Source organism: Eumetopias jubatus, unplaced genomic scaffold (assembly GCF_037043125.1).
Source record: "Eumetopias jubatus isolate StellerSeaLion01/CBP00866 unplaced genomic scaffold, mEumJub1_p1.0 scaffold_15, whole genome shotgun sequence".
NCBI classification, from domain to species: domain Eukaryota; kingdom Metazoa; phylum Chordata; class Mammalia; order Carnivora; family Otariidae; genus Eumetopias; species Eumetopias jubatus.
Window position 1 is genome coordinate 92166485 of NW_028274821.1, and position 27457 is coordinate 92193941.

Consider the following 27457-nt stretch of genomic DNA (forward strand, 5'->3'; position numbering starts at 1 on the left):
TGTGAGAATCCAGGCACTGGTGGCCAGCCTGCCCCTCGCAACCCAGCAGGACAAGGTGCGGCTGGTGGGGCTAAGACGAGAGGCGCGCTCAGGGGGAGGACAGAAGGGCGACCATCGACAGACACCGCGAGGTGGCGCTTAGAACAAGGTGCCGGGTCAGGGCACGCGGAGGGGGACTGCCTGGTAAGGCAGCGAGCTCCCTGTGTCTGCACGGGTTCAGGTAGAAGCCGTCAGTCAGGGACCGCCTGTCGGCGAGGGGCGCCGCTGGAGCAGGAGAGCACGGGTCTCACTCGCACCTACACGGACACAGTCCTGGATGCTGGCGGGTTGAGTGCAGCCCGATTCCAGGGCCTGCAGCCTCTCTAGTGCCTTGGGTGCACCGCCCTGCCAGTCGCAGAGCTTCTGACAGCTCCCAGGCTGCATGGCTCCAGCCCTCAGCACAGCCTCCCTACTCTGGGGAGGCCCAGCTAGGGAGGACAAACGGGCGCCCGAGACCCTCTCAACCTCTGCCAGATTTTCAGACTCTGGTCCTAACTTGACCACTGGCCGCTTTCCCAGGGGGCGGGGAGTGGGGGCTGGGAACACACAGGCTACACGTTAAGTGCACTTGGGGTGCCCAAGGACAGTCGGGCAGCTGTTATGTCGTTCCTGACCGTTTCCCAGATGACGGGTGTTTCTGAAGGGGAACGCCAGAGCAAATCGCCCGCGTGCATGCAGCGGCCGCTCGGTACCCCAGCAGGACACGGCCTCAGCCTGCAGTGGCACCTGCACACCAGGGCCAGGCAGCCTCCCCACTCAGCCGCTCCCTGGCGGTGTGGCATGTACAAGTCACTGGTCTCACTGGCCTCCCGAGAGTTCTGGGGATTCAGAAGGGCACAAGTGTCACCCTCATCTAGGTGACATGAGCTCTGCCGGCTCGGCTTGAGGCTCCAAGAGTCAAAGACGTGGATTCCGGAACTGGCTCCACCAGCAGCTCACTCGGGGCAGGCCCTCCAGCCTCAGCTTCCCCGTCTAGAAACAGCAGGGGTGCGTGCAAAGGCCCAGCCCCTTTACCCCCCACCACCCCAAATCCTGGCCAGGACACCGTGCGGGGAGACTAAATGGGCACACAGCCACCCACTGCCGGCCCAGAGCCAGGACCCCACAGACCCTGAGCAGGGCGGGCTTGGCCTCGGACTTGGCCAGGGAGCCCCGTTCCACCCACCGCCCCATGGTCAAGACCGGCTAGGAGAGAGCAGGCCTCAGGCGAGAGCAAAGCCAAACCGCGGTTAGGAATTCTCCCCGGAAAGAGGGGCGGCAGTGTGCTCGGCCCTGCACCCACCTCTGCTTTGCTGGAATCTTTCCCTTTGTTCTCTACTCGCGCTAACTCACATGGATAAAACACCGTCCAAAGGAAAGGACACTATCAGGCTCCCAGCAGGGGAAGGACGGAAGGAACCCAAGGAAGAGACTCAGTCCCCCGCGGGGTTTACCCGGCACCACCACCCCACAGGGCAAGGTCTGTCCTGCTCGAAACCCCCAAGCAGGGGTGTTTCAGGAGGCTCCAGTACGGAGATTCTGCCACAGGCTGGCATCACTGGGAAAGCAGGCAGAATGCCAGTTCACAGAGAAGGTGGGCTACAGTCCCCAATGGCCAGGGGCACTCCTGAGGGGGCCAGAGACCAACCCCATGCTGGCTCGGAGCGCTACCTGAGGGAGGGCACGTGTGCTGGGGCCCCAGCCAATCGGGGGGGGGTGGTCAGGAACCCCACCTGCGTGTGCTCAGGGAAGACCCCTTGGGAGTTCATTGCAGCCCTGGGGGTCTGCTGCCCTTGGGGTCACTGCCGCCCAGGCACTTTCTCCCTTACAGCCCAGCGCAAGCCTGCTCTCTGCTTGTACACAACAGGCCGGACCCGAAACAAAACCCACTAAAGCCCAGGGAGGAGCCCCTGGCCCGGGAGGAACGGGGGGCCTGGGCTCTGGGTCTCGAGTCTACCTGCCCTGCTCCAGGGCCCCTCTCCGGCCAGGGTGGGGTGGGTCACCCGAAAGGGCGTCCTTACAGACATTACAAAACCCGCAAACCGGGACAGGAGACGGGTTCCAGTGGAACGAAGGACCGCGAGGCCCCGGGTTCAGTGATGACAGGCAGAATGCACCTTTGTCCCAGACGCGGCCGGACCCATGCCAGCAGCGGGCCGTGTGCCTGCGCCACGCCGAGCGGCGGCCCAGCCAGCACATCGGCCCCATCACACAGCCGGGACGAAGGCAGAGCGGGCGGAGCCCCTGCCACACGGTACCTTGACGGTGCTGAGGTCCATCGGGTGCTTGATGATGTCATGGTAGTCGTGCAGCTCCAGGGCCTCGGCATCCACCGGCTTGTAGAAGGGCCAGGCGTAGGCCGCGTGCTTCTTGGACAGCATCTCCTTGAGGATGCTGTCGCAGTGCCGCAGGTGCTCCGACAGCTTGCCCTTCTTGCCCGCGTGCTGCGGCACCTCGCCGTCCTCTAGGTCCTTCTTGGGCGGCTTGATGGGGCGGCCCCCACTCTCCCGCCGTGCCACCACCTTGGCCTGCTTGGGGTCTGACAGTGGCGGGGGCGACTCGCTCCGGCTGGCGGTGATGGCAGACGTCGTGGGCGTCGTGGTGTCTGCTTTCCGCTTCACGCCCTTTTTCTGCAACAGCGAGACAACCGGTGAGCCCCAGGACCGAGCACGGGGCGTGAGAACATGAATGCTTGCAGCTGCGCTTCCAGAGCGCTATCCGCCAGGCACAGAGCAAAGCGACTGCATGCACAGCCACACCCGTCCCCCCGGCTCCCCACCGCGCCACGCAGGACACCGAGGCTCAGAGGGGCCACGTCTCAGGCCCAAGGTCACACAGCTGGTAGTGGGAAGGCTGGACTCAGAACCCACCCCCCAAGCCGCCCCACGAGGGTCCCCTCCGTCTGCCCCCAGGGCTCCGAGGTCACGCCCGAGCACTGTGAGGTATGGCATGCAAGTCACCTGCACCGAACCTCGGGCCTGTGTGGGGGGCTCCAGAGACATGACTGAGGTGGACCCGGTGCTGGGATCGTCCCCAAGCAAGACCCAGGCTAAGGGACAGCAGAGACAAACAGAAATCCCTGCTTAGAAAGGCCAGTGAGAAAGACCCAGACGAGGGCCTCCAAGCTGGAGCTCCAAGGACAGCCGTCATGGAGCGGGCCGAGGCCAGGAGCGGGGAGAGCATGCGGCGCTGGGGCAGGGCAACAGCGGTGGGTTTGGGAGCAAGGGCTCCCAGGGGCGGACTGGGCAAGTCTAGACTTGAACCCTGAAGGCAGTGGGAGCCACAGAGAGCTGCTGTCCACAGGGGAGGGAACGTTAAAATGGTCCACAGAGCCCCTCGTGGGTGTGCGCAGGGCAGACACTCACACGGGCTGTGCCCCGAGGGTGAGAATGTGGGGAATACCCATGGGTCCTGGGCCGTGAGGGTCTCTTCCAGCACCGTGCCTGGGAGCCCATGGGTACCACGGTGCACTGTGCAGCCTGGGCTCAGCGCGTCCCCGAGATCAGCTCAGCCAGCTCCCCACCTCTCAGACCTCTCAGACTGGCAGAGGGGCCCCTCAGAGCCGCACCGCCCAGGCTGACGGCCTCACGGCGACCTGCTCTCTGGGCCGCCACCAGGTCTCTGCCCCAGCCAAGCCACCGCCCCCAGGCTGACAGGGCATGAGCTGGCTATCCACAAACATGTGTGGGCACCCACAGGACACCAAGCGTGTGCCACACTGGCCCGGGGGGAGATCACCCGTCCATGGCAAACAGGACATGCTCCAAAACCAGCCAGGCACGGTGTAAGGCAGCCTGGCCTGGTGCTGCCCGGAAGTGGAGGCAGTGAAGGCCACGGGGGAGGGAAAGCAATGGCGGGGGCGTGTTACCTTGGGGGGGGCCACTTAACCCCCCCGAGCGCCTGCTTCCTCATCTGTAAGATGGGGGAAATACTGTCTGGCCCACAGGGCTGCTGCGAGGGGCAAACGGAAGACAACACACATCAGCACCCGGCACGTGGCCTGCCCCGGATCTCACAAGGAGCACGGGCTCTGAGCCCAGACCCGGCCAGGATGGTCCCTGCCATGAAAGTGCCCAGCCACACACTGGGGAGACGGACGTGCTGGAGCTCACGCAAGCAGGGGTGCACGGTACAGGCCGTGGGTGCTGGCTCCTCACCATGCACCCAGGCTGCTGTCCTAAATCCACGTGTGAGCAGGGGCACTCCAGGACCCCCCCACCCTCCTCTCCCATGGTGACCCATGCCCTGCGAAGGCCAGGGCTTCCGGGCCAGAGAAACTGGGGTTCAGTGCAGCCCGCCCTCACCAGCTGTGTGACCTGCAGCTCCCTGAGCCTCGGTCTCCCCGTCTGCGTTAGGGACGACGGCCCAACCTCATGGGCACAGAGAGAACCACTCCAGCGTCACATGTACCAAACACCCGATGAGAAGTCGGTGCCCAGGGACAGGTGCCCGCCCCACACACGCCCAAATCCAGGAACCTGGCCTGGTGATGGGACAGCCAGCTGACCTTGTCCCCAGGGTCACTCACCTTGACTACAGGCGGTGTGGGAGGGACCACGGGGATGAGGGGCGTCGAGGGAGGAGGTGGGGCAGCAGCCGGGGGAACGGGGACCGACGTGATGTTTGCAGTGATGGTTGGCACTGGGGTGGCAGCAATGACAGGCGTCTGGGAGACAGTGGGGGGGACGCTCTGGAAGGGGGTTGCTGGGGAGACAGAGGACACAGCCGCCACTTGCTGCGTACCTTGAAGACAAGGAAAGGATGTTGAACACACCAGGCTCTACCTGTCAGCTTCCGGAAGCTTCCTGAACCATCCCCTCCAGCCAGAGCACATCAGTGCCAGGGAGCCCCTCCTCCTGAGACCCCTGGCCCCTGCACCGTGGCTGCCTCCACAGAACCAGCCTCCACAGGCGCTCACCCAACAAAGGAAAGGCACTACCTCCGGCCAGAGACCGGAGTCTGAATGAGGAAGGCTGGACAAGGTGCAGCCTGGAAGAGCCAGGCTCGGGCCCGAGAAACCGGGGCTTAACTCAGACTCCACCAATAGCCAGCTGAGTGACCTGGGCAGAGCTACTTAACCACCCACGGTCCTATCTGCCAAGTGGGATGGCTGGCACTGGTGGGGACCCACCACAGCCTCCTTGAGGGCTGGGGAGTTGGGCCAGTCTCTCCATCAGGGCGCACCTCTAGTCCCCGTCCCTGGACCAGGTAAGACCCCCAGGGCTCCTAGGGCTAATCCTTATCCCCTTCCACCCTCCCTGACGGGTGACACAGCCCCTCTCCTGTCCCAGAGCATACAACACCTGCTAGAGAGGCAACGTCCTAGGGGGACAAAAGATCTCCCATCTAGACTTCTGGAAGAGGTGGCCTCTGCACGGGGGCACGGCAAGACCAGTCTCCCCACCAGAGTAGGCTCGAAGGCAGATGGTAACAACGCCACCAAGAGCCAGCCGTGTTGCCCCAACTTCACAGACAGGGACACTGAGCTCAGAGGGGCCAAGAGACCCACACTAGAAATGCTGTTGTCACGCCCCGGGGGGGGGGGTGTGTGTCAGGACAGAAAGACGGCACCGTCCACCCCGTTACCTGCACTCTGGGTTCCTGCAGCCGGTTTCCGGCCTTTGCCCTTCGGAGCAGGGGGTAATAATTCAACTTCCTCCTGGGGCATCTGGGCCACTTTCTGCAGAAAAATTTTCTCTAAGGCTTGGGCCATTAGCACTATGTCATCTGTGGGCTGAAGACACAGGGAGAGCCAACGTCACTTGTTGGGCAAGGGGCCACGTGCTTGCAAAGACATCACTGGTTGTGGCTCAAGATTTGTTAAAAAATCCATTCAGAGATTTGGTAGGGCAGGCGATGGGGGAGGCGAAAGGACCTTATTTCACTGTGGAGACTCTTGAAAGAATTCAGAAAACCAAGAAGAACAAGAACCACCCTTTGGCCTATCGTGTGCAGAAAACAGAACCTTCCACTCCGTCCAACTCAATTCACCTTTGCTATATCCCGTCACGATCGGAAAACAACAAAACCCCCACCAAGTCAGGACCACGTGGAACTTCCCTAATCTACTCTTCTCGCTAAAACCATCTTCTCACTAAAAACCATCATGAACACATGCTCCCTGGTCGTGCAGTGGCCTGGCCACGTGGGGCGGCTGCATGTGGATGTCACGGCGCGCTCGGCCGCCCTCCGGCCGCCATGCATGTGCGTGTTGTGGCTCTACCCCCGTGAGCCCGCGCTGACCCCGTCACCGTCCTGACAGCTGGAGTTTCGAGGTCCGAGGGCACGATCAGTTCAAAGCGTTTGATACGTAAGGTCCCCCCCCAAAGGCTGCTCCAGGCTTCACTCCCCCGCCCCGGGGGGGGGGGCGTGGGCAGCACATGGGAGCCCAGAGTGGGGACTGTGGCCTCGGGGTGACACGCCCCCCCGTCTGAGAGCCGCTACAGAGCCCAGGCCCGGCCAGAGGGTCCCCTCAGCACTGGGGGAGCCGTGTCCCATGTCCCAGGGCTTTCTTACCTTGTTATAAATGTAACAATTTGTAAACATGGTGTTGAAGTCCTGCATACATTCGCTCGCGCTCCAGTAATAATTATTTTCTAGTCTCTTCTTAATAGTCCCCATGTCCATTGGGTTTTTTATGATTTTATGATAATCCTGGGAAAGAGATTTTCAGAGGCATCGTCAGCAGATTCTGTGGCGTTGTGTTCACCATCCCCGAGGAGGGTGATTGCACACGGAGCATCTTCTCGGGTGAGCTGGGCACCGGGGTCGGGCCAAAGGCAGTGTCTGGTCAGCTGAGGGCAGGTACAGGGTCTAGGGCAAGCGCCCGGCCCACTTCCAAACCCCTGCCACACCTCTCGCCCGACAGATTCCACCTGGACAGGCGGTTCTTAGAGATGCACGGAACTGGGCACCTGGGGCAGGCCCCAGAGCTGATCAGCACTGTGGCGAGGGGGCTGAGCCCCCCTCAGACTCCAAACCCAAGGCCCGCCGGTGACCAGTACTGAGCTGGGCCCAGAACCCAGGCCACCAACTAGTGGCCCAGGGCTTCCCCAGGCAACACTGGGGGTTTCTCTATTTGGGTTCAAATAAGAAACCCATGAGAAGACTAGGCCAGCACTGAAGGGGCAGATGGGCAGCTTCCCCTGGAAAGAGGGCCACAACCTGCACTGAGCATCTGACCGCAGCAGGGGGCAGAGGCATGGTCCTACAGGAGGGCACAGGGGAACAGCAGGGAGGCACAGGTTCTCCCCTGCTCCCTACATTTGGGGACCACCGCCCTCCACACTCCCACACCCCTGAGGAGCCCCTCCGCTCCTCGGTCACCACAGGCCCTGCGCTGTGCCTGGCTTACCGGCGCCACAGCTGCCTGGGCCCAAGGGCAGTCCTTCCAGGAGGGGAGCAAGAGAGGGGCAGGGATGCCAGTGGGTGGGGGAGGGGCAGGGATGCCGGGGCGGGGGGGAGGGGGGCACTCACAGGCAGGTTGAGCTTGATTGCGTCCACGGGCTGGTAGAAGGGCCAAGCAAACTGGTGTTTCCAGAGCGTTTTCACCACCACATTCTGCATGTACTGCAGCTGGTTGGTCTTGCGGCCGGGCTTGGCAGGGTTGGAGACCTCCGGTGGGGGCGGGTTCACCGGGCCCGGGGCTGCCGGGATCCCCGCAGGGGCGACCGTCGTCGTGGTGGACATCCTCCGTGGCTCGCTCACTGGCCGTCACAGCAGAGGCTCGAGGCCCTCGCTTCCACTATGCTCCTTTCGGAGGCCTGACATCCCATTTCTGGGCCCAATCGAGCAGCACCTACAGGGGAGGAGGGACGGCAGAGACAGGCCAGTCACCCAGGCCCCACCACCTCTCCCAGCCTCGTGGGCTCCCGAGCACACCCGAGTGGTCACAGTGAGGCCAGCTCACGTCACTCACGCCACTCAGCCCAGCCCTCACCTGTCACGGACCCACTCTCTAACTACTGCTCTCAAGCTGGGGCAGGGACGTGACGTGAACACAGGCCGCCCGGGCAGGGGCGGGTAACGCAAGGGCGGGAAGGTGGCGGTCCAGGCACACAGCCAGCAGTGGGGGGCGGGGGCCCAGGACGCGGCCTCTCCTGGCTCACTGCCCACCAACTGCCTGCCTACTGGGGGCTGACTCAGGCTGTTCTTGATCGTGGCAATTTTGGGGGAACGATTCACACGTAGAGAGTGCTCTGGCATCGACCCCACAGAGCTGAGCTGGGCAGGCAGAGCGTTTGCGGAACCACGCGTGGCGTGCGGAGCTGGGCCCCTTTGCGGCGAGGTTCCGATGTAACCATGAGAACCAGAGCTGGTTTTGTGATGATGAGCCAGGGTGTGACACGCCCAGCCCCAGGCCAATGGGGGCAGGCAGGAGGAGGTGCACCTCACCCCGCGCTCTCAGCAAATGCGGGCCTGCTGCAAACCTCACGCATCCCCCACCAGCTTTCAGGAATGCTGGCCAGACTCACGGCTGGGAAGGAAGATGACCTACTATGCCCCAGAACCAACAGGCCAGTCCTGACATCAGAAGCCCCACTGTTTCCTGGATGGAAGCTGCTGGCCCCTTTTACTTGTAGGGCCCAGAGCAGACTGCGGACCACACGTGGAATAAGAACACCAGGCCATGTTTGTGTGCCCTGCCAGACTTTGCATTATGTGTCCTTGTCACGATATTCAGACAGGTTGGGGCTCAGTGGCAGCACCCACAGCACAAGGGGCTGGACGGAGCTGGGGGACAGACAGCAGAACATCAGGGCCCTGGAATCAGCCACCCTTCCTACAACTTGCACAGCAGATCGTTCAAGTTTTGAGAATCTCGTGAGCTGGTTAACATCCTGTTGGTAGCTTGCCACCTGCCACGTGGGCATGTTTGCACCAAAGAAATTGACACTTGCTACAAACCACTCCAATCAGAGTGAAAAGGGTTCAAACGGAGAGCAGATACATCTCACCCACCAAGACCTGCTCCACATTCAAAGGACACCCTGGAAGCCCCTCGAGGCTCCATGCCCATCACCCCAGGGGACCCGGGGAAGCCACAGCCCCTCCCCTCTTCCACACCCTCCCAGGCAAGCTGGCCCCTCTCCTGCTTCTCCCCCTCACCAAGCCAGGGCCGCGGCACGGGCAGCACAGTGCCCACGGCCCCCACCAGCTGCTCAGTGGGGGCAGCGCTGAGCCAGCTCGCGCTAATGGCACTGAGGGTGGGTCTTCACCACCAGAAAGCCGTGGGAGCCTAGAGCAAACCTGGGTCATCCCTCACGCCCCACTGCCCCACCCCCAGCAGGTCAGCAAGTGCAAACTTGGCCTGAGCACCGCCACTACCTGTGGGGATCTCCCCAGTGGCCTGCCCTCCCTACATGTCCAGCAGGTGGATGGGTGCCCAGCACCTAGCACTGCTGCTGCTGCAGGTGCATGGCATAGAAAGCCAGGAAACAGGGTGCAGCCAGGGCCTAAATAATGACCTGGAGGGAAATGGGCCAAAGTGCAGGCTGGCCTCCTCCAAGCATGAGGACGGGCAGGCATGCTCAGTGCAGAGACAGGCTCAGGCTGCCAGCAGGACTTGAGGCCTGCCCCATGGCCTCCCTCCTCCAGCTCTGGCCACCGCTCCAAACGTTTGGCTGAGCAGGAAGCCAGCTCTGACCACAAACACGGGAATGCATCCCCCAAACCTATCTTGAGGTAAGTGCCCAGGGGCAGCACATCAGCTGCCACAGGCCTGAGCCAGGCACTTGGAGGGGCTTCCTAGACTCTGCCGCACACCAGCCCCCTGTCACTGCCCACCACTGCCAGGGGATCCCAGACTACACACCAGCCCAACCCCTCCCCCCACTGCCCACCACTGCCAGGGGATCCCAGACCGCACACCAGCCCACCCCCCTCTCCCCACTGCCCACCACTGCCAGGGGATCCCAGACCACATTGCTGGAGCTCTGAGCAGAGTGCCTGGTGCTGGCACGTGCTCCCTGAGGGCCAGTGGTCACTACAGGCCACAGGAGTCCTTCCACAGTGGCCCGAAGCGAATCCTGCCTCCAGCTCGACATCACCCACCCCGGCAGAGTCCGTGAGGCTCAGGGGAGACACGTGCAGAAAGGGCTGGGCACTCTCCAGCACACGGGTGTCCACACTCTGCGGTACTGACGGTAAGGGGCCCGCCCCCTTTCTGCAAACACTTCGCTGAAACAGGGCGGGACCTCCCTCCCCCACTCAGACCCCTGCAAACATCTGGGGACGGCCACAGGGCTCCTGGTGTGCTCTCAGGGTGGCAGTGTCCAGCCCTCTCCCTCTCACAGAGCCCAGAAGCCCAGGCACCAGCTCCCTGGGGGGGGGGGGGGGGGGAGGGGCGGGGCAGCCAGAGCATAAGAGGCTGGGGGCCACTCACAAGCCCTGCCATCCCAGATGCCAGGACCCACCTCTCAGGAGACCGTCAAGGGGACGGTCAGAGAGCCTGACCCCTGCGAGCTGCCCCGGGGAGGGAAGACGCTCAGAGAGGCTCCCCGGGCACAAAACTGCACAGGTCACCCAGCACTGTCCCCTGTGGGGTGGCAGGCCGAGTGAGTGGTTGTGTCCCTGCAGGAGCATGCACACCATCACCCTTCAGATGGAGGCCAGGCCTGGGGGTCAGTCCTCTGCCCAAAACACAGCGGGATGGCAGGTCCAGGGCAAGTCGAGCTATGGTGAAAGCCTGGCCTTGCCTTTTTCCCCTGGATGCTTCTCCAGGTCAGACAATGGTGTGACAGACACTGCCGAGCACACAGGAGAGCCACAGGCCACCTTGGGAAGCCCCCGGCGGGAGGCAGCGGACAGAAAAGGACCTCCTGGGGGCCCACAGCCGGCAGGCATCAAGCCCACCGCCACACACGCCAGCCCACGAGGACAGGGGCTTTCACCCTCTGCTTGCGTTTCTGAACAGGTAGGTTGTGTCCAGAAAAGGCTTCTTTTGCAAAAGGAAAAGAGTGCAAAGTTATTTCTAGTTTGAAAAGCTGCTCAAGCACAAACCAACCCAACCCTGCACTCGGTCAATGGCCAAGTGTTTGGAGCTTCTGTTTCTCCTCCTCCGAGGCCTAGGGACGCTGCCTGGGGGTCAGGGGGAGGGCTGAGCAGCCCCGCGTGCTCCCTGAAAGGGAAATCCTAGGACCACCATGAGTCCAAAGTAGGGACTTGCGCTCAGCAGCACTGCCAGCCCCTGGGATCCAGGTGGCCGCACCCAGATCGCCTGGACATAGCCCACCTTTCAGTGCAAAGCACAAACAGGAACCAAGGCTCCTGCCACTCGGCCTGGTGGCACACAGAGCCACACTACCATCCCTCAGCCTCCCTGGTCTGGGCGGGCTCAGGACTGCATTCTGAGACCGGGAAGCAAATGCTGCTTCCAGAAAGAAATTAAAACTGCAACAGACCACTAGCTGATCCTCTCACAGGGCCAGCTATGAACTGAAAGTAGGGGACAGAGTGCAAAGTGACGTGGGGTTCAAGACGGTGTGAGGTACGGCTGCCGTGGAGTCATGCAACACCAGCTCTCAGGGGGTCTGCCTGTCTCCCCAGACACCCAGACGCCCTGGGATCCTTCGGTGTCCTCAGGAACAGCCTCCCCCCGTGACGTGTCCAGCACCCAACCCATCCCTTGCCCCCTGTGATGGCCCCGCCACCCTCGGGCCCAGCCCTTACTGCTGCCCTCCAGGGTCAGGCCAGTGGGAGCTGACAGTGGCAAAAACACCAAGAAGTATGTTGAGTGGTCAGTCACGGCCACAAGCCCTTCACCCCTGCTGATGCTGAGACGCTCGTGTGACCAGAGGTCAGAGTGGCCGTGTCCACTCAGATGACAACACTGAGGCTCCTCCCCCCTCGGGGTACTTTGAGCATTCGGGGACATAAGCTACGGTGGGGGGTAGGCAGCTAAAGAATGAGATGGCCCTGCGGTCACCACACCAACATCAAAGACACTGGCAAGGGGGGCCATGCAGAGGGCGGCAAGGAGCACCCACTAAGCCTGCCACACCAGAGTTCAGAACTCGGCTCCTCTCAGTGGCTGACCTCCAGGACTGCTGTCACCTACTGAGTGCTCCCAACCCAACCCCATGGACAGACACGGGTGCCGTGGCTTCCTACCCACAAGGATGTAGGGGCCAGGGACATCCTGGCCAATGGCTAGGGAGCTGGGTGACATGGGCATGCTGGGCTGGAAAAGGAGCTGTCCTGGTTCCCAAGTCACCCAGAGGGGACACGGCACAGCCAAGGGTCTGGGACCAGAGCCTAAGGGTCTCTGTACGCCCATTTACAGGCACCCTGCAGACACAATGAGGTCACGCGTGCGAGGCATCATTAAAACAGGTCTACGTCAAACACATTCAGCCTTCCATCTCGCCTGTGTCCCAGCAGAGCGGGAACAGCCCCTCAATGTCCTCCCAACTGCACGTTAAAGCCAGCCATGCAGGGAAGCATCCTGTCTGTCAGAGAAGCAGAAAGGCTCTTGTTGCACCCACTGCTCTCCCCTGGGCCTGTGTCTCCAGGTGGGGCCCCTCTTCAGCCCACCAGGCTTGGGCTCTGTGCAGGAACACAGGGGCCCCAGCCCCGCCCCTTGGCCATGCCAGGCTAGGGAGAAACGCCAGGGCAGAAGCCTGGCCCCGTGGCCACCAGCCCAGCCACACTGGCTGGAGACAGACAGAAGGAGAGACAGAAAATGGCCATGGGGCCACCTCGGCCTGCTCCTGTGCCTACTGCCAAGGACCTCCAGCACCTGCTCCTCGAGGGAGTCCCCGAGGGGGTACCCCAGGGCTCCCATATCATGAAGGAAACAAAGGCAAATTGGGGCCCCATCTTGCGGCCCAACCCCGTTACGGCTGGGTGGGGGACACCAAGAGGCGGATCACAGAAGGAGGGAAGGAAAAAGCCCGGCTGGGACCCCATTTCTCGGAGTCCCCCATCAGCCCATGGCAACACGTCCTGGGTGCTGGCCACAGAAGGGAAAACTGAGGCCCAGGGTGCTCAGAGCTAAGAGGTGGCACGGCCAGCTCAGCGCGCTCACACCACTGCACAGCCTCTTGGGCAACCGAGGCCCCCATGGGCACCCCCACCACTGCAGACAACCCAAGAGCCCCAGGGACACCTGACCTCGCCTCAGCTCCGGCACCCACCCCACTCAGGACACAAGCAGGAAAGCCCACAACCACCATGCCCAGCTAGGAGTGAGGCCTCCCAGGATGGACTGGAGTCTGAGGCTGCTCATTGCCTGCTTCCCCAGGGGGACCAGGCGCGTCCAGATGGAGTATGTCGGATTTCAGAACCCAGCGAGCCCACCATTCCGGGGGGATGGGGGATCTCTCACACACACCCCCACCCCCAGAGCCTGGGATGACGTCCCAAATCAAACACAACATTCCGCAAGGAAACATACAAATTTTCATCCTAAGGATAAATAAGGATCACAAATGGCTTTTTCTCTGCTGCCAAGGGTCAGGTTTTGCTGTGGAAGAATTAGGAAAAACAGCTCCACTCCCAGAGTTTCTGGTGTCCAAGGTGGAGCCGAGGACGGTGGCCGTGAGGACAGCTGCCCGTCACTGGGGTCAGCTTCTGCACCCAGCCTGGGACTCTAGCACGTCACATGGGTCCAGCAATCACGGGTGGGCGAGGGCGCGTGGGCGGCGGCCCCGGGACTCCACCGCCTGAGCCAGTTTGCTAGAGATGCCTGCTTAAAAGTGAACGGAGGGGCAGCTACTTCAACACTGGCCATTTGAAAATCTTTCGGATTCAATGTCAATGCTTTGGGGGAGATAGTGGTATTGCGGTTATAAGTTTTCTAGAGCCATTACCTTTTAGAAACAGGTAACTCAAAGTCTTCCGAATGAGACCCACAGCTTGCTTCCCGATAATGGGGGTGGGGCTTGAAAATGAGCAGGGGTCTGGAGGAGACAGGACAAACCAGAAGCTGAGCACTCTGGGGGCTGTGGACTGCCCCTCCACTTCTGTCTGCACTGAAAGCTTTACAGCATCAGAAGGAGGGCGAACCCCACTTTCCCTTGGGTGTTCGGGGCCCTGCACCCCCCACCCCTTCACAGCAGCTGTGAGATCTGGGGAACACGATCTTGCTCCCCACTCACCTGGGTGGAAAGAGGACCCCCATGCACGGGGTGGGTAAGTAGAGGTGCCAAAGAGACCCCAGACCTGAGGACTAGACACAGACTTAGAAAATCTGTAAGCTGCAAGGTCTGCCCTCACCCCCAGTTGCCCCGGGGGAGGGGGTGTAGGTCGTGTCTCCTGGGGTAAACACACAGGAACAAAACGTACAGCTCCAATTCACTGACCTCAGAGCCCACAGGCCCACCTCATGCAAGCTGGCTGGAAACCATTCTTCTAGAACGTGGGCCTAAAGGTTTGTAAGCACACATAATGCAGGACCATTTAATTTCACCGTGAAGCCTCCCTGTAGCCAGGGAGCCTCCAGAATGTGCGCACAGGGCTGTCAGAGCACAGTGCCCCCCGCACACCCATGGGCAGCCACTTCACTCCAGAAAGCTATTTACTGCAGATGACACCCCCTGGCGCGGGCAGCCCTCGCGGTCATGGAGCGGGGACTCCAACGTGGCCACACCCCGCAGGGAAGTGGCGCGCCTCCCGGGGACCGCCAGGAAGCCTTCGCCGAGCACCCACTCTGTGCGAGGCACCGTCGGGCAGGGATGGAGCCCAGTTTCTCAGAGGGGGAGACTGAGGCTTAGACAACCCGCCCCACTTTCCAGGGGGACACCCGCCAAGGCAGGAAGGCAGCACGTGCAAACTGGGTGAAGGTCAAAGTGCAGACAAGCCGCCTTTGACACAAGAGGATCTGAAACTGCCCAGAGCGGAAACTCAGATAAACCACAAAAACCCTCAAACACAAGTGAAAGCCAGAGATCCGGAGTCCTGGCAAGACCCTGAGGAGGGTTTCTGAAGTGGGCAGCCGGCAGGAGAGGGCAGGGGACACTGCCTGGTCACCCCACCCTCCGGAGCCACACACGCTCCACTCTGAGGGGCTCTGTGCCCCCTGGGGGGTGAGAGGGGACCCCGGCACTGCAGGCTGCGAGACAGGGGCTGGACTGGAGGCAGCGGGCCATCTCCCCACCCCTTCCCAAGGGCCTGGACTCAGCCTCTGGGACTCCCTCCTCCATGGAGAACTAGAAACCTGGAGAAAATGCAAAAATCCACCCAGGGACTCACTCAGCCCATGGGAACATCAGGAAAGACCTTGTTCAGGGTCCCTGGACAAATGAGGAGTGGGGGCCTCTGTCCAGTTGCCACTGTGGAAAACACCCCCACGACGGGGCAGCCGCTGCAGCAGCCCTCCCGGATGGAGGGAAGGGGCGTGAGAGACCCTGCCCCCGAGCCACAGGCGGCACCTGAGGTAGGCTGAGACCAATGCTCCTGGGCATCTGGGACCGAGGCCGGCGGCGGAGGGTGGAGCACCTTCAGCCTGGAGAGGACGGGGTGAAGCTGGGAGGGGGGGCAAGGCATTTCCAGGCTGGCCTGGCCAAGAGCGAGGAGCCCTTCTTTGGGCCTAGGCCAGGAGAGCCCCAGCTTTCAAAGGGAGGGTCGAGGGGCCGTGGGGGAGGGACAGGCTGGGGCAAAGCTGCACAACTCTGCAGGGGCCTGGACCGCAGAAGGGCAGGGGCCGGCGCAGGTCCTCAGGAGACTCCTAGTGTGGGGGGCACCTGAGGGGCATCTGAAGGGAGACCGTGGCATGTCCTGAGGGGAGAGGAGGCACCTGAGAACGCTGCCACTGAGGGGGGTGATCAGAGGTAGGAGTGAGTCCCCAGTCTTGGCTAGGGAAGGGGACAAGGGGCAGGGCTGAGCTTGCCTAGGCCCGCCTCGTCCTGCTCAGATACTCTTCAAAAACAGCCTCCTGAGGTGGGTGTGGGTGGGCTCACCCTCTCTCTGTGCCCCTGGGGGTCTCCGTGCCTGTGCAGGCCCCCCACTGCCACACTCCAGTCCGGGTCTCCTTATAGCCCACCCTGGCATGGCATCGGTAGGGGTCACACGAGCTCCATCTTCCGGGGGGGCCAGACACTCAGAGGCGAAGGGGCACAAGGTCGCCCAGCCAGAGAGAGGCAGAGGCGGGCCCCCCACCAGACTCCCAGCCAACGCCTCTCGGAACCGTCTACCCAGCCAGCAGCCTGCTAGCTGAGTGCCGCCCCAGAGAGGGGCACCTCTGCCCCCAGGCAGCCAGGTGAGCCTCCACAGGGTGCACGCTGACCAGCGGCCACCCTGGGGCTGGCCATCCGGGTCTCAGGAAACAGGATCCGTGAGGCCAGGGTTGGCTTCCATGACAGATGGAGCCAACTGCCTCCTCCTGTGGGGCCAGGGGAGGGGACCCCAGGGGAGCACACAGGCAGGCTGGGCCCACCGCCCGCCTGGCCCTGCTGGCCGCCACCTCCTGCCCACACCCTGGGACCGTCCCACCCTGCCCAGACAGGGAGTAGTGCGGCCCCAGCCAGGGCCCCGACCCCAAAAGGTCTAGGTCACACCTGCCGTCCAGCAGCAAGGGACCCGCCCCCAGCTGGCCTAGTCCCGTCAAACGTGTGGGCACTCCACCGGGCCGCTGTAGGACTGTTACAAGGCCCCAGATCTAGCAGGCAGATGGACTCATGCTGTGCTCCCCTCACCTTCCTGACGCCCCGCTGTGTCCTCCAGGCTCTGCACCCACAGCACCTACGGGACGGGAGCCCCGAGCCCACCTCACATGCTCCCTCAACCCCATGTTTGCTAAAGTCCTATACTTCTCCCCAGCCCACTGGCCCTTCTTGAGGAAGCCAAACTCTGAAGGCTCCTTTCTTGCCCGAACATCAGCCCTAACTCGGACCTGAGACCCCACTGCAGGAGGCGCCTCCAGCCCTGCCAAGCAGGGCTCATGGCTCAGCTGTGAGGGACCAGGCCAGTTGCACCCGCTCACCTCGGGGAGGCTCTGTCCCCACAGGTCTTTTGACCTCTCCCCTCGCACCTCCAGAAAGAACACGAAGAGACATGGTACCAGGGATGCCTCTCAAGGGGTGTAAGGCCCAGGGAATTTGGGGAGTTACACACGCTCGGAAACACTGAGTTCTGGCATCATTCGTTGGGAGAGTCCCAGCAACACCCATATGCACCCCTGCAGGGCACCCCCCAAGGCCAGGCCACAGGCTGCACTGAATGACACCTTCCATGGGTGACCCACAGCTCAAAGGAAGCAGTCCTCAGGGGACAACGGGAGAAGGCCAGGGTGACCGGCATCCCCACTTGGGCCCGGAGAGGGAAGGGGTGCTCTCTGGGTCAGGCGGTCTCCCTGAGGACGCAGAGAGCAGGTGATCCTGCACATGTACGGACGTGGGGGACCTGGCCCTGAGGGCGCCACAGTTCAGCATGCCTGCGGCTCCCCCTACCCGGGCAACATTCTAGAACAAGACTCCGGCGGGTCTACCCAGTGTGGGGTACGGCCCCCAGGCCCTGGTGTGATCGATCCCAGGGACACGGGAGCATCTCTCCTCTTAGATGGGCTGACGGGGACCAGACCACGTCTCAGACGGGTGCCGCTTTACAAACCACCGTCTTGGACTCCGGGGGCGGCACTCCGCGGACGCACGAAGGGAGCCCAGGGAGCTACTGCGACACCTAACGGGTCTGAATCCAACACGCCCACGAAGGCTAGACCTCGGCCCACCAGGGCCTTGCCTCTGCCCTCCAAACCTGCCCCTCAGAAACAAAGAGGGCGAGAGCAGGGACCTGCTGCGTGTCTGGCACACACGGTCATAGAGTGGGTGTTACTACAGCCCCCCAACACTGGAAATACTGCCCACAGTGGTGCTGTTACTACGGCCCCGCGCCACTGCCGTTCCTGCCCACGGTGTACCGTTACTACGGCCCCGCGCCCACTGACGTTCCTGCCCACAGTGGTGCTGTTACTACGGCCCCGCGCCCACTGACGTTCCTGCCCACGGTGTACCGTTACTACGGCCCCGCGCCACTGACGTTCCTGCCCACAGTGGTGCTGTTACTACGGCCCCGCGCCCACTGACGTTCCTGCCCACAGTGCTGTTGTTACTACGGCCCCGCGCCCACTGACGTTCCTGCCCACGGTGTACCGTTACTACGGCCCCACGCCCACTGACGTTCCTGCCCACGGTGTACCGTTACTACGGCCCCGCGCCCACTGACGTTCCTGCCCACGGTGTACCGTTACTACGGCCCCACGCCCACTGACGTTCCTGCCCACAGTGGTGCTGTTACTACGGCCCCGCGCCCACTGACGTTCCTGCCCACAGTGGTGCTGTTACTACGGCCCCGCGCCCACTGACGTTCCTGCCCACGGTGTACCGTTACTACGGCCCCGCGCCCACTGACGTTCCTGCCCACGGTGTACCGTTACTACGGCCCCGCGCCCACTGACGTTCCTGCCCACAGTGTACCGTTATCACTGACGTTCCTGCCCACGGTGCTGCTGTTACTACGGCCCCGCGCCCACTGATGTTCCTGCCCACAGTGTACCGTTATCACTGACGTTCCTGCCCACAGTGTGCTGTTACTACAGCCTCACGCCCACTGACGTTCCTGCCCACGGTGCTGCTGTTACTACGGCCCCGCGCCCACTGATGTTCCTGCCCACAGTGTACCGTTATCACTGACGTTCCTGCCCACAGTGTACTGTTACTACAGCCTCACGCCCACTGACGTTCCTGCCCACAGTGCTGCTGTTACTACGGCCCCGCGCTCACTGACGTTCCTGCCCACAGTGTACCGTTACCACGGCCCCGCACCCACTGACGTTCCTGCCCACGGTGTACCGTTACTACGGCCCCGCGCTCACCGACGTTCCTGCCCACAGTGCTGCTGTTACTACGGCCCCGCACCCACTGACGTTCCTGCCCACAGTGGTGCTGTTACTACGGCCCCGCACTCACTGACGTTCCTGCCCACAGTGTACCGTTACTACGGCCCCGCGCTCACCGACGTTCCTGCCCACAGTGCTGCTGTTACTACGGCCCCGCGCCCACTGACGTTCCTGCCCACAGTGTACCGTTATCACTGACGTTCCTGCCCACAGTGTACTGTTACTACAGCCTCACGCCCACTGACGTTCCTGCCCACAGTGCTGCTGTTACTACGGCCCCGCGCTCACTGACGTTCCTGCCCACGGTGTACCGTTACCACGGCCCCGCACCCACTGACGTTCCTGCCCACGGTGTACCGTTACTACGGCCCCGCGCTCACCGACGTTCCTGCCCACAGTGCTGCTGTTACTACGGCCCCGCACCCACTGACGTTCCTGCCCACAGTGGTGCTGTTACTACGGCCCCGCACTCACTGACGTTCCTGCCCACAGTGTACCGTTACTACGGCCCCGCGCTCACCGACGTTCCTGCCCACAGTGTACCGTTATCACTGACGTTCCTGCCCACAGTGGTGCTGTTACTACGGCCCCGCGCTCACTGACGTTCCTGCCCACAGTGTACCGTTATCACTGACGTTCCTGCCCACAGTGGTGCTGTTACTACAGCCTCGCGCCCACTGACGTTCCTGCCCACAGTGTACCGTTACTACGGCCCCGCGCTCACTGACGTTCCTGCCCACAGTGTGCTGTTACTACAGCCTCGCGCCCACTGACGTTCCTGCCCACAGTGGTGCTGTTACTACGGCCCCGCGCTCACTGACGTTCCTGCCCACAGTGTGCTGTTACTACAGCCTCACGCCCACTGACGTTCCTGCCCACGGTGTACCGTTACTACGGCCCCGCGCTCACTGACGTTCCTGCCCACGGTGTACCGTTACTACGGCCCCGCGCCCACTGACGTTCCTGCCCACGGTGTACCGTTACTACGGCCCCGCGCCCACTGACGTTCCTGCCCACGGTGTACCGTTACTACGGCCCCGCGCTCACTGACGTTCCTGCCCACGGTGTACCGTTACTACGGCCCCGCGCCACTGACGTTCCTGCCCACGGTGTACCGTTACTACGGCCCCGCGCTCACTGACGTTCCTGCCCACAGTGCTGCTGTTACTACGGCCCCGCGCCCACTGACGTTCCTGCCCACGGTGTACCGTTACTACGGCCCCGCGCTCACTGACGTTCCTGCCCACGGTGTACCGTTACTACGGCCCCGCGCTCACTGACGTTCCTGCCCACAGTGCTGCTGTTACTACGGCCCCGCGCCCACTGACGTTCCTGCCCACGGTGTACCGTTACTACGGCCCCGCGCTCACTGACGTTCCTGCCCACGGTGTACCGTTACTACGGCCCCGCGCTCACTGACGTTCCTGCCCACGGTGTACCGTTACTACGGCCCCGCGCCCACTGACGTTCCTGCCCACGGTGTACCGTTACTACGGCCCCGCGCCCACTGACGTTCCTGCCCACAGTGGTGCTGTTACTACGGCCCCGCGCTCACTGACGTTCCTGCCCACGGTGTACCGTTACTACGGCCCTGCGCTGACGTTCCTGCCCACGGTGTACCATTACTACGGCCCCGCGCTCACTGCCGTTCCTGCCCACGGTGTACCGTTACTACGGCCCCGCGCTCACTGACGTTCCTGCCCACGGTGTACCGTTACTACGGCCCCGCGCTCACTGACGTTCCTGTCCACGGTGTACCGTTACTACGGCCCCGCGCTCACTGACGTTCCTGTCCACGGTGTACCGTTACTACGGCCCCGCGCTCACTGCCGTTCCTGCCCACGGTGTACCGTTACTACGGCCCCGCGCTCACTGACGTTCCTGCCCACAGTGCTGCTGTTACTAGGCCCCGCGCTCACTGACGGAGCCGTGAGTTAATACCGGCCTAGTGCTTGCATGTGTACCAAGCCCTTCTGCAGGCTGTCCTCCCCCTCATTCCCTCAGCCCCTCCTGACAGGCCTACAAGGGGCGGGGCTCTGTCTTCATGGGGGGGGATAGTCACATGGTCATCTGTGTCTAACTCCAGACCCACAATCTGCCAGGCCAGGACAGCCTGGAGTCAGCTACGACGGTGGAGCACAGAGGGGTGCATGCCTTATCTGTGAGTGCACAGCCAGCGGAGCCCAAGCTTTAACGCCCAGCCCCTGGCACCAGGCTGGCACCACAAGCACCCAGTCAACATTAGGGCTGGCAACGCAAGCAGACAGCAATAAGCTGGGGGGAGCACCCCCTTCCTGAGGCCCATACCACTTTCTGCCCCTTACGCCCACACCGCACCCGTGACACTCTCTGGTCACAGTCATTGCACAGGGAAGGCGTCCCCTCGGCTCTTAGTCACAGGCCTGAAATGGCTCCTCCTCCTTCTGGTAACCTTTACAAGGGTCCAGACCCATGAACTGCGAACACGTTCATGCCTCTGGGCAGCGGCCTCTATGACAACGGCCAGCAGGTGAGGACACTCCCACCTCCACGTCCTGGGGCTCCAGGTACCTGGGACCTCAAAGGGGGCCCCAGAGACCCAGCTCTTGTGACATAGTGCCCCCACTCCAGCCACCAATCCGACTTTAATCACATGCAGAGAAAATGGATGAGGGACACCCTGAACTGTCACTGCACTCCAGGTGACATTTTTCAAGGAGCTGGGAAAGGACTTCTGAACACCTCATTAGCTCCAGACGAGGTCCCCCAGAACTTCTGGGACCTGTGGCAAGGAGGGCGGGGGATTCCTCCAAACTGCGCCTTTCAGCTGGCTCTCACCAGAGGTCATAAAGGCCCTAAAAAGGAGGTCAAGTGAGAGCAGACTCTCTTCTAGAATAATTAAAAGTTGGCAAAAGAAACAAACACTCACCCATAGCACTGAGCCTGCAGAGCCAAAAGCCTCTGGCCACAGGGAGGTCCCCATTATCTCCACCGTAAACATGTATCCAAGAGCCAGACTTCTAATGTAAACCACCATCGTATGAATGATCCCGAAACATGACACGTTGCCTTTAAGAGCCCCCAAGCTTCTCGGATGGCAGGAACACAGGTACCCAGGGCGGGGGTACAAGCGCCAAAGCACTTCGTGGACACGCCAGCCACCACCTGGGCACCTGGACAGTGACCAGTGTCCCCTGACCGAAACACACCAGGCAGCCCAGGGCTGCTTGGCCACCTGTCGGTCTCTCCTGCCCAAACAAAAGGGCAAAGCCTCAGATAGGAGGGAAGGAGCACTCCCAAGAAGATGCAAGTTACCGGGGGACCCCCAAGTTCCCAAACACAAGTATGCAGCAAGCAGGGTGACGCCTTCTGCCATAATTCACTAACATTTCCTCGCGGAACAAAGAGCGCTTCAACTGGCTACTGGCGTGCTGACGGCAAGGGATACAGGGCCCGCCTCTGGGGTCCCATTGGGTATAGTTCAAAGGTCAGCTAGGGAGGGAAAAAGGGAGGACCGGGCTACCTGCCCATCCACACTACTGAGCCAATTGCGTGAACTGCCCCCCAAATCAAAGACCTGCAGAGGAGCTTCAGGCACATTTCCAGCGGCAGCCGCTTGGTGGGCTTTGGGTCTGGGTGGGCCCCCACTCCTGGCCCAACCCCTCCTTCCCATGGATCCACAGAGGGAAGGCTGCTCTCCCAAGGAGAACAGGGCCACCAGGGGTGGACAGAAAGCCAAACAGACACCGGGGCCCGGTACTGAGGCAGAGGTCCTGTTAGTCCGGTGCCAACCACTCCACTCCGGGGGCCAGGGGCCAGCGCACCCCAAGGCAAGCTCCGCCACCTAGAACCAGGAAGCGGCCGTGCACCTCCCCACTTGCTGGGCACAGGGCTCTGGTGTTTGGCAACTCGCCAGCCTGCAGGAAGAGGGCACAGGAAGGAGTCGCTGGCTGCAGCAGCGCACTGGGCTGGGCGGCACACGGGCCCCCACTCTGCTTTCACTTTCTGCCCAGGACTGCCCGTGAGTCAAAGGCGGGAGCGGAGTGTTTACAAATCCCGTCCTTTATTCAAAGCTCACTTCCAAAGCATGCGTGAGCTGCTGCTGAAGGAAATCAATTACTTTACTTCCTAAAAACAAAACAAAAATCAAAACGGTGCCGATCGCCCACCCCAAGAAAGCGTCTTAAATCCCTCCTCCCTGGATGTCCCCATGGCAGGGCTGGGACTGGATCTAGGCCTCTGAGGAGCTGCTGGGAGGCAGCTTCCAGAAGCCCAGGGGCCGAGGCATGCCCCCCCCCCCAGGTCACCAAAAAGGTCAGAGAGAAATGCCCCTGGCCTCCAGGCGTCACCTCCTGTCCCTCCCACCCCACAAAGCCGTGTGCCCTATCTTTCCTGATCTGTAACCACCAGCACACATCAAGGCCTCAAGACAGAAAAGGGCAAACACAGAGCTTTATTTGCAAATGAGAGGCCACATTCAGGGCCGCTGTGAAGGGCCCCTGGACAGAGGGAAAGAGGTCCTTAACTCCTGAGGACTGACCCCTTGCACAGATTCAGACCTTTTCTTGACCACTCTAAAGCCAAAACTACTCCTCGTAAAAGACGCCAGGCCAGGCCACTTTCTGTAGACTTGATCTCGCAGGGCCACGCCATGGGCCCAGGAAAAGAACCCCCATCTTAAAGGAAAGAGGGAGACAGCCAACAAAACTCCCTTCTCAGTCCTCAGTGGGGTGGGGGAGCATGAAGACGAGCAGGGGTGACTCCTTCCCTCGCCTTCCTCCTGTCCCTCCAGCCCGTTAGTTTGCCTACTGACGCACAATACCCACCCCACACCCACCCCGCTAACTTTGCAGTCCGTAACCAAGTTAACACACGAGGGAGGGACACCCGTTCCGCACGTCTGGGTGGAAAGCTTTCAGCCAAAATGAAGGGTCGCAGGACACTCAGGGAATGGGCCCAATAGAGGGAACTCACAGGAGGAACCTGCCCCAACCCCATTCTGTGTCCCGACTTTCATCTTTCCAAAACTGTCCCTGGGCCCCGAGGGAAAGGAGGCCGCCCAAGGCCTCCACGCTAGCCCTGCCCCCATATGAGCAACCGGTGGAGAAAGAATTCCCCCGGGCCCCCAGCTTTATTCACGGGGGAGCCCACTAGGGCCACGGAGACCTTCGAGGTTTGCGTGGCGGGCATTCCTCCCCGACGGGCTTGTGCCATGGTCACCCCGGTGCCCACCCGAGGGGAAAAGAGGGGAAGCACCCCGCTCCTCCCACTCCAAGTCGCCCTCGGCCGGATTAAGCGCTTTTCAGGCTGATTTCAAAACGGGAACTGGGTCTCCTCCTGGCCTGGCTGCAACGACCCAGCAACTCGAAGAGGCTCAAAGTCAGCGCCGGGACCCTAACTCTGGGAGGAAGCTGCCCCCGCGCCACTCCGAGCTGGGCCCAGGCCTGGTCTCAACCCCCCGCCCCGGCAGCGGCGCCGGCCCCCAGCTCGAGTCCCAAGGGGCCCGCAGCCAGGGCGGGCGGGCTCCGGGAAAGTGGCGCCGGGGCGCACGGCGGGCCCGGGACGCCGCCGCGCACCTTCCCCTCCGCGTCCTCCCTCGTTCCCCCCTCCGAAAGATGGCGGGCAGAGGAAAGGGGGAAAAAAATCCCTTCCGCGAGGGAGGGCGCGGGAGGCCGGGTTGGCGCGGGGCGCGCGGGCCGTGCCAACTCCGGGCTGCGCGCCCCAGCTGCGGCGACGCCCCCAGCCCGGGGCGCGGGCTGCCAGGAGGGCGCGGGCGAGGGCGAAGGGGAGGGAGCCCGCGTTGCCGCCGCCGCCGCCGCGACCCCGGGCGGCCGCCGCGCTTTGTTGCATCGTGGCCGCGCACAAAGGCGGCGGCGGCCCGGGCGCCCGGCTCCCGAGACGCGCCGGCGGCCCGCGCAGGGCGCACGGGGCCGCGCTCCCCGGCCCGCCCGGCCCGCCGCCGCCCGCGCCGCCCGCCGCCCCGCGCGCGCAAGGAAGCAAGAGAAAGGCGTACTTGGCCTCGGCGGCTCCAGCGGCCGTCCCTCCCCGGCCCGCGCGGCCGGCTCCTCTTTGGCTCGCCGGCCCCGGCAGCATAATAGACGCGCCGGAGCCGAGCAGGGCTCATGCGCTGCGCCGCGGCGCCTGGCGGGAGTCGTAGTCCGCGGCCGGGCCCGCGCCGGGGCCGCCCAGGGGAGGCCGCGGCGCGCGGACTACATGTCCCGGCCCCGCCGGCGCCGCGCCCCGCCCCGCGCGCCCCCGCCCGCTGCCCGCCCCGCCGACCCGGCCGCGAGCGGGCCCGGCCCGGGGGGCGCGCGGGGCGGGGCGGGGCGGGGACCCTCGGCGGCCGCCCCCAGCCCGGGCCCGCGCGGCCCGCCCTCCGTCCCTGCCGCCCGCCCTGCCGCGCAGGGAACTTGCGCCTACGGGCGAATTTCCTGGTGCCCGCGGGAGGCGTGGAAAAGGCAGGAGCGCGGCCAGCACCGGCCCGCCCGCCGCCACTCCCGCCCGGGGACCCCGGAGCCCGGGGTTGGGGGGCGCCCTCAAACCCCAACTGCGCACCGTTGGGGCGGCGCGCACCTGCGGAACCCCGTGTTTGTAAACAAACCGCGCGCCTAATTAGCCCGGCGGGGGCGCGCGCGGGGGCGGGGGCGGGGCGTCGGCGCGCGCGCAGGGGCGGCCCCGCCCGGGGAGGAGCCGCGCTCGGCCGCGCCCCCCTCTATCTACCCACCTCCAACTGAGCCCGCCACCGTGCTCGCAATCCCCGGGGCGCGCGGGGCCGAGAGCCCAATTCCGCCGTGGTGGGGAGGGGCAGGGGATGTGCCGACCCCTGCCCAAAGACCGCGCCCGCCAGCCTCAGTTTCCCCGTCTCCCAGTGAGGGGCTGGAATGAGATGAAGGCCCCCATCCTGAGATTCCAGGAGTGGGCCACAAAGGTAAAAACAAGGAGCCTTGGCCCTTCCGTATTTTGGGAAAGGCTCAGCTCGTGGGCACGTTTCAGATCTTGTTTTGGACGGCCATTCCTCAGGTGTATACATAAGTACACTTTTATCCAGCTGTAATTTAAGGTGGACGCATGTTGTGTAGGTTAGACCCCTATAAAAACGTCTAAAACAAAACAAGTTTTCCCCTGTGCTGACTCAACCCGCCAACTGGAAGGTCGAGTTTCTTTGTGTGGTCTGGACCCGTCCCAAGTCGCTGGGGTCACTGGGTTTACTTTCAGGGTGAGCAGGAGTTCTGCCGCCGGAAATGCACACATCTTAATATTACGGAGAGTGCGGGCTCCGCGGGGCCCACTGAGCCACTCTGTCCTCCCAGGCTCATAGGTGAGGGAACTGAGCCGCTGGGAGGAGCAGTGACTTGCCCAGGGTCACAGAGTCCGTAAGCAGGAGAGAGCTGAGATGCCAAAGTCCCCCAGACCTGGGAAACAGCTTGCTGAAGAGGCCGAAACGTTCTCCGACCCTACCCGCTGCCCCTTTGTGTGTAAGAGCTCAGGACTTCTTGGGCACCTGGGTGGCTCAGACGGTTAAGCATCTGCCTTCGGCTCAGGTCATGATCCCAGGGTCCTGGGATCGAGTCCCGCATCAGGCTCGCTGCTCCTTGGGAGCCTGCTTCTCCCTCTGCCTCTCTCTCTCTCTCTCTCTCTGTCTCTCTGTCTCTCATGAATAAATAAATAAAATCTTAAAAAAACAAACAAACAAACAAGAGCTCAGGACCTCTTACACACCCCAGGTGACACTCCAGAGCAAGGCACTGGGGGGTGAGGCGGGTGGGGAAGAGCTTGCCTTTCTAGTTTACAAACTGGGAGAAGGTGGAGGAGTGGATGGTGAGAATCTGCAGGCTGACACCTCAGACCCAGGGTCCTAGCTGCACCCCCCCAGAGCCCTGATTTGGTACCCCGGGGGTACCCCGGGTTTACAGACTCCTATGCTAGTCACCCCCAAGGCTACATTCCTTTCCTGCCATCTGAGTCTCATCCTCTGGGACATCCTAGGCACTCACCATCAGGATGATCCCACCTCACTCATCAGGCCAAAGCAAAGAGCCTCTCCACCTGGTCTTGGCCTTCCAGAGTCTGGCTGGAGTCCACAGAGGCTGCCCCTGACCAGCCAGGCTGTCAAGGCTGCCGACCAAATGCCCAGGACCCTGATGAGCCTCCATGGGCCTTATGGTGACCCCAGAAGTATCCCACGAGGAATACAGCAGGAACCTGGGCCCTCCCTGGGGACCTCGGCTTGTATGGAAGGACCCAGGTCCCCACCTTTCCCTTCCTTGTGCCCACTGGTCCTGCTTGCCACTCGCGTTGCCCAGGTGGCTCAGTGGGGTAGCCTTCCGTAAGGCTGGAAGACTCTAGGAAGCAGAATCTGCAAGAGGAATGTGACAGAGACTGGCCTTTGGGCATCTCAGCCCCTGGCTAACTACCTGTCAGGCCTAGTGCAGGGGCTCCTCCCTAGGGCCTCTGGAGAGGCAGGGCTGCCTTGGGAAGAAATTCAGGGTGGCCCCGATGCCCGACCCCCTACCAGCCCAGGCTCCTGGAGTTTCAACACCACTGAGGTTGGGCCTCTGGGGACTGCTGAGTGCCCGGAACAGAGTCACTTAATCTCCCCAAGCCTGGTTTCCTCATCTGTCAAAGGAG

General features: G+C 62.6%; 1 protein-coding gene across 1 annotated transcript in view; it reads right to left on the reverse strand.

Moving 5' to 3' along the window:
- The window catches only part of BRD3 (bromodomain containing 3), a 35943-nt gene extending 10994 nt beyond the window's left edge, over positions 1 to 24949 (reverse strand). Inside the window, exons 1-6 of the mRNA XM_088018986.1 lie at positions 24843 to 24949; positions 7495 to 7816; positions 6535 to 6672; positions 5605 to 5752; positions 4547 to 4761; positions 2277 to 2648 (exon numbers count right to left, since the gene is read on the reverse strand). Of these exons, the coding sequence (XP_087875112.1) occupies positions 2277 to 2648; positions 4547 to 4761; positions 5605 to 5752; positions 6535 to 6672; positions 7495 to 7707 (1086 nt within the window). The 5' untranslated portion in view covers positions 7708 to 7816; positions 24843 to 24949. The remainder of the gene's footprint in view (positions 1 to 2276; positions 2649 to 4546; positions 4762 to 5604; positions 5753 to 6534; positions 6673 to 7494; positions 7817 to 24842) is intronic.
- Between the last annotated feature and the right edge of the window lie 2508 nt (positions 24950 to 27457).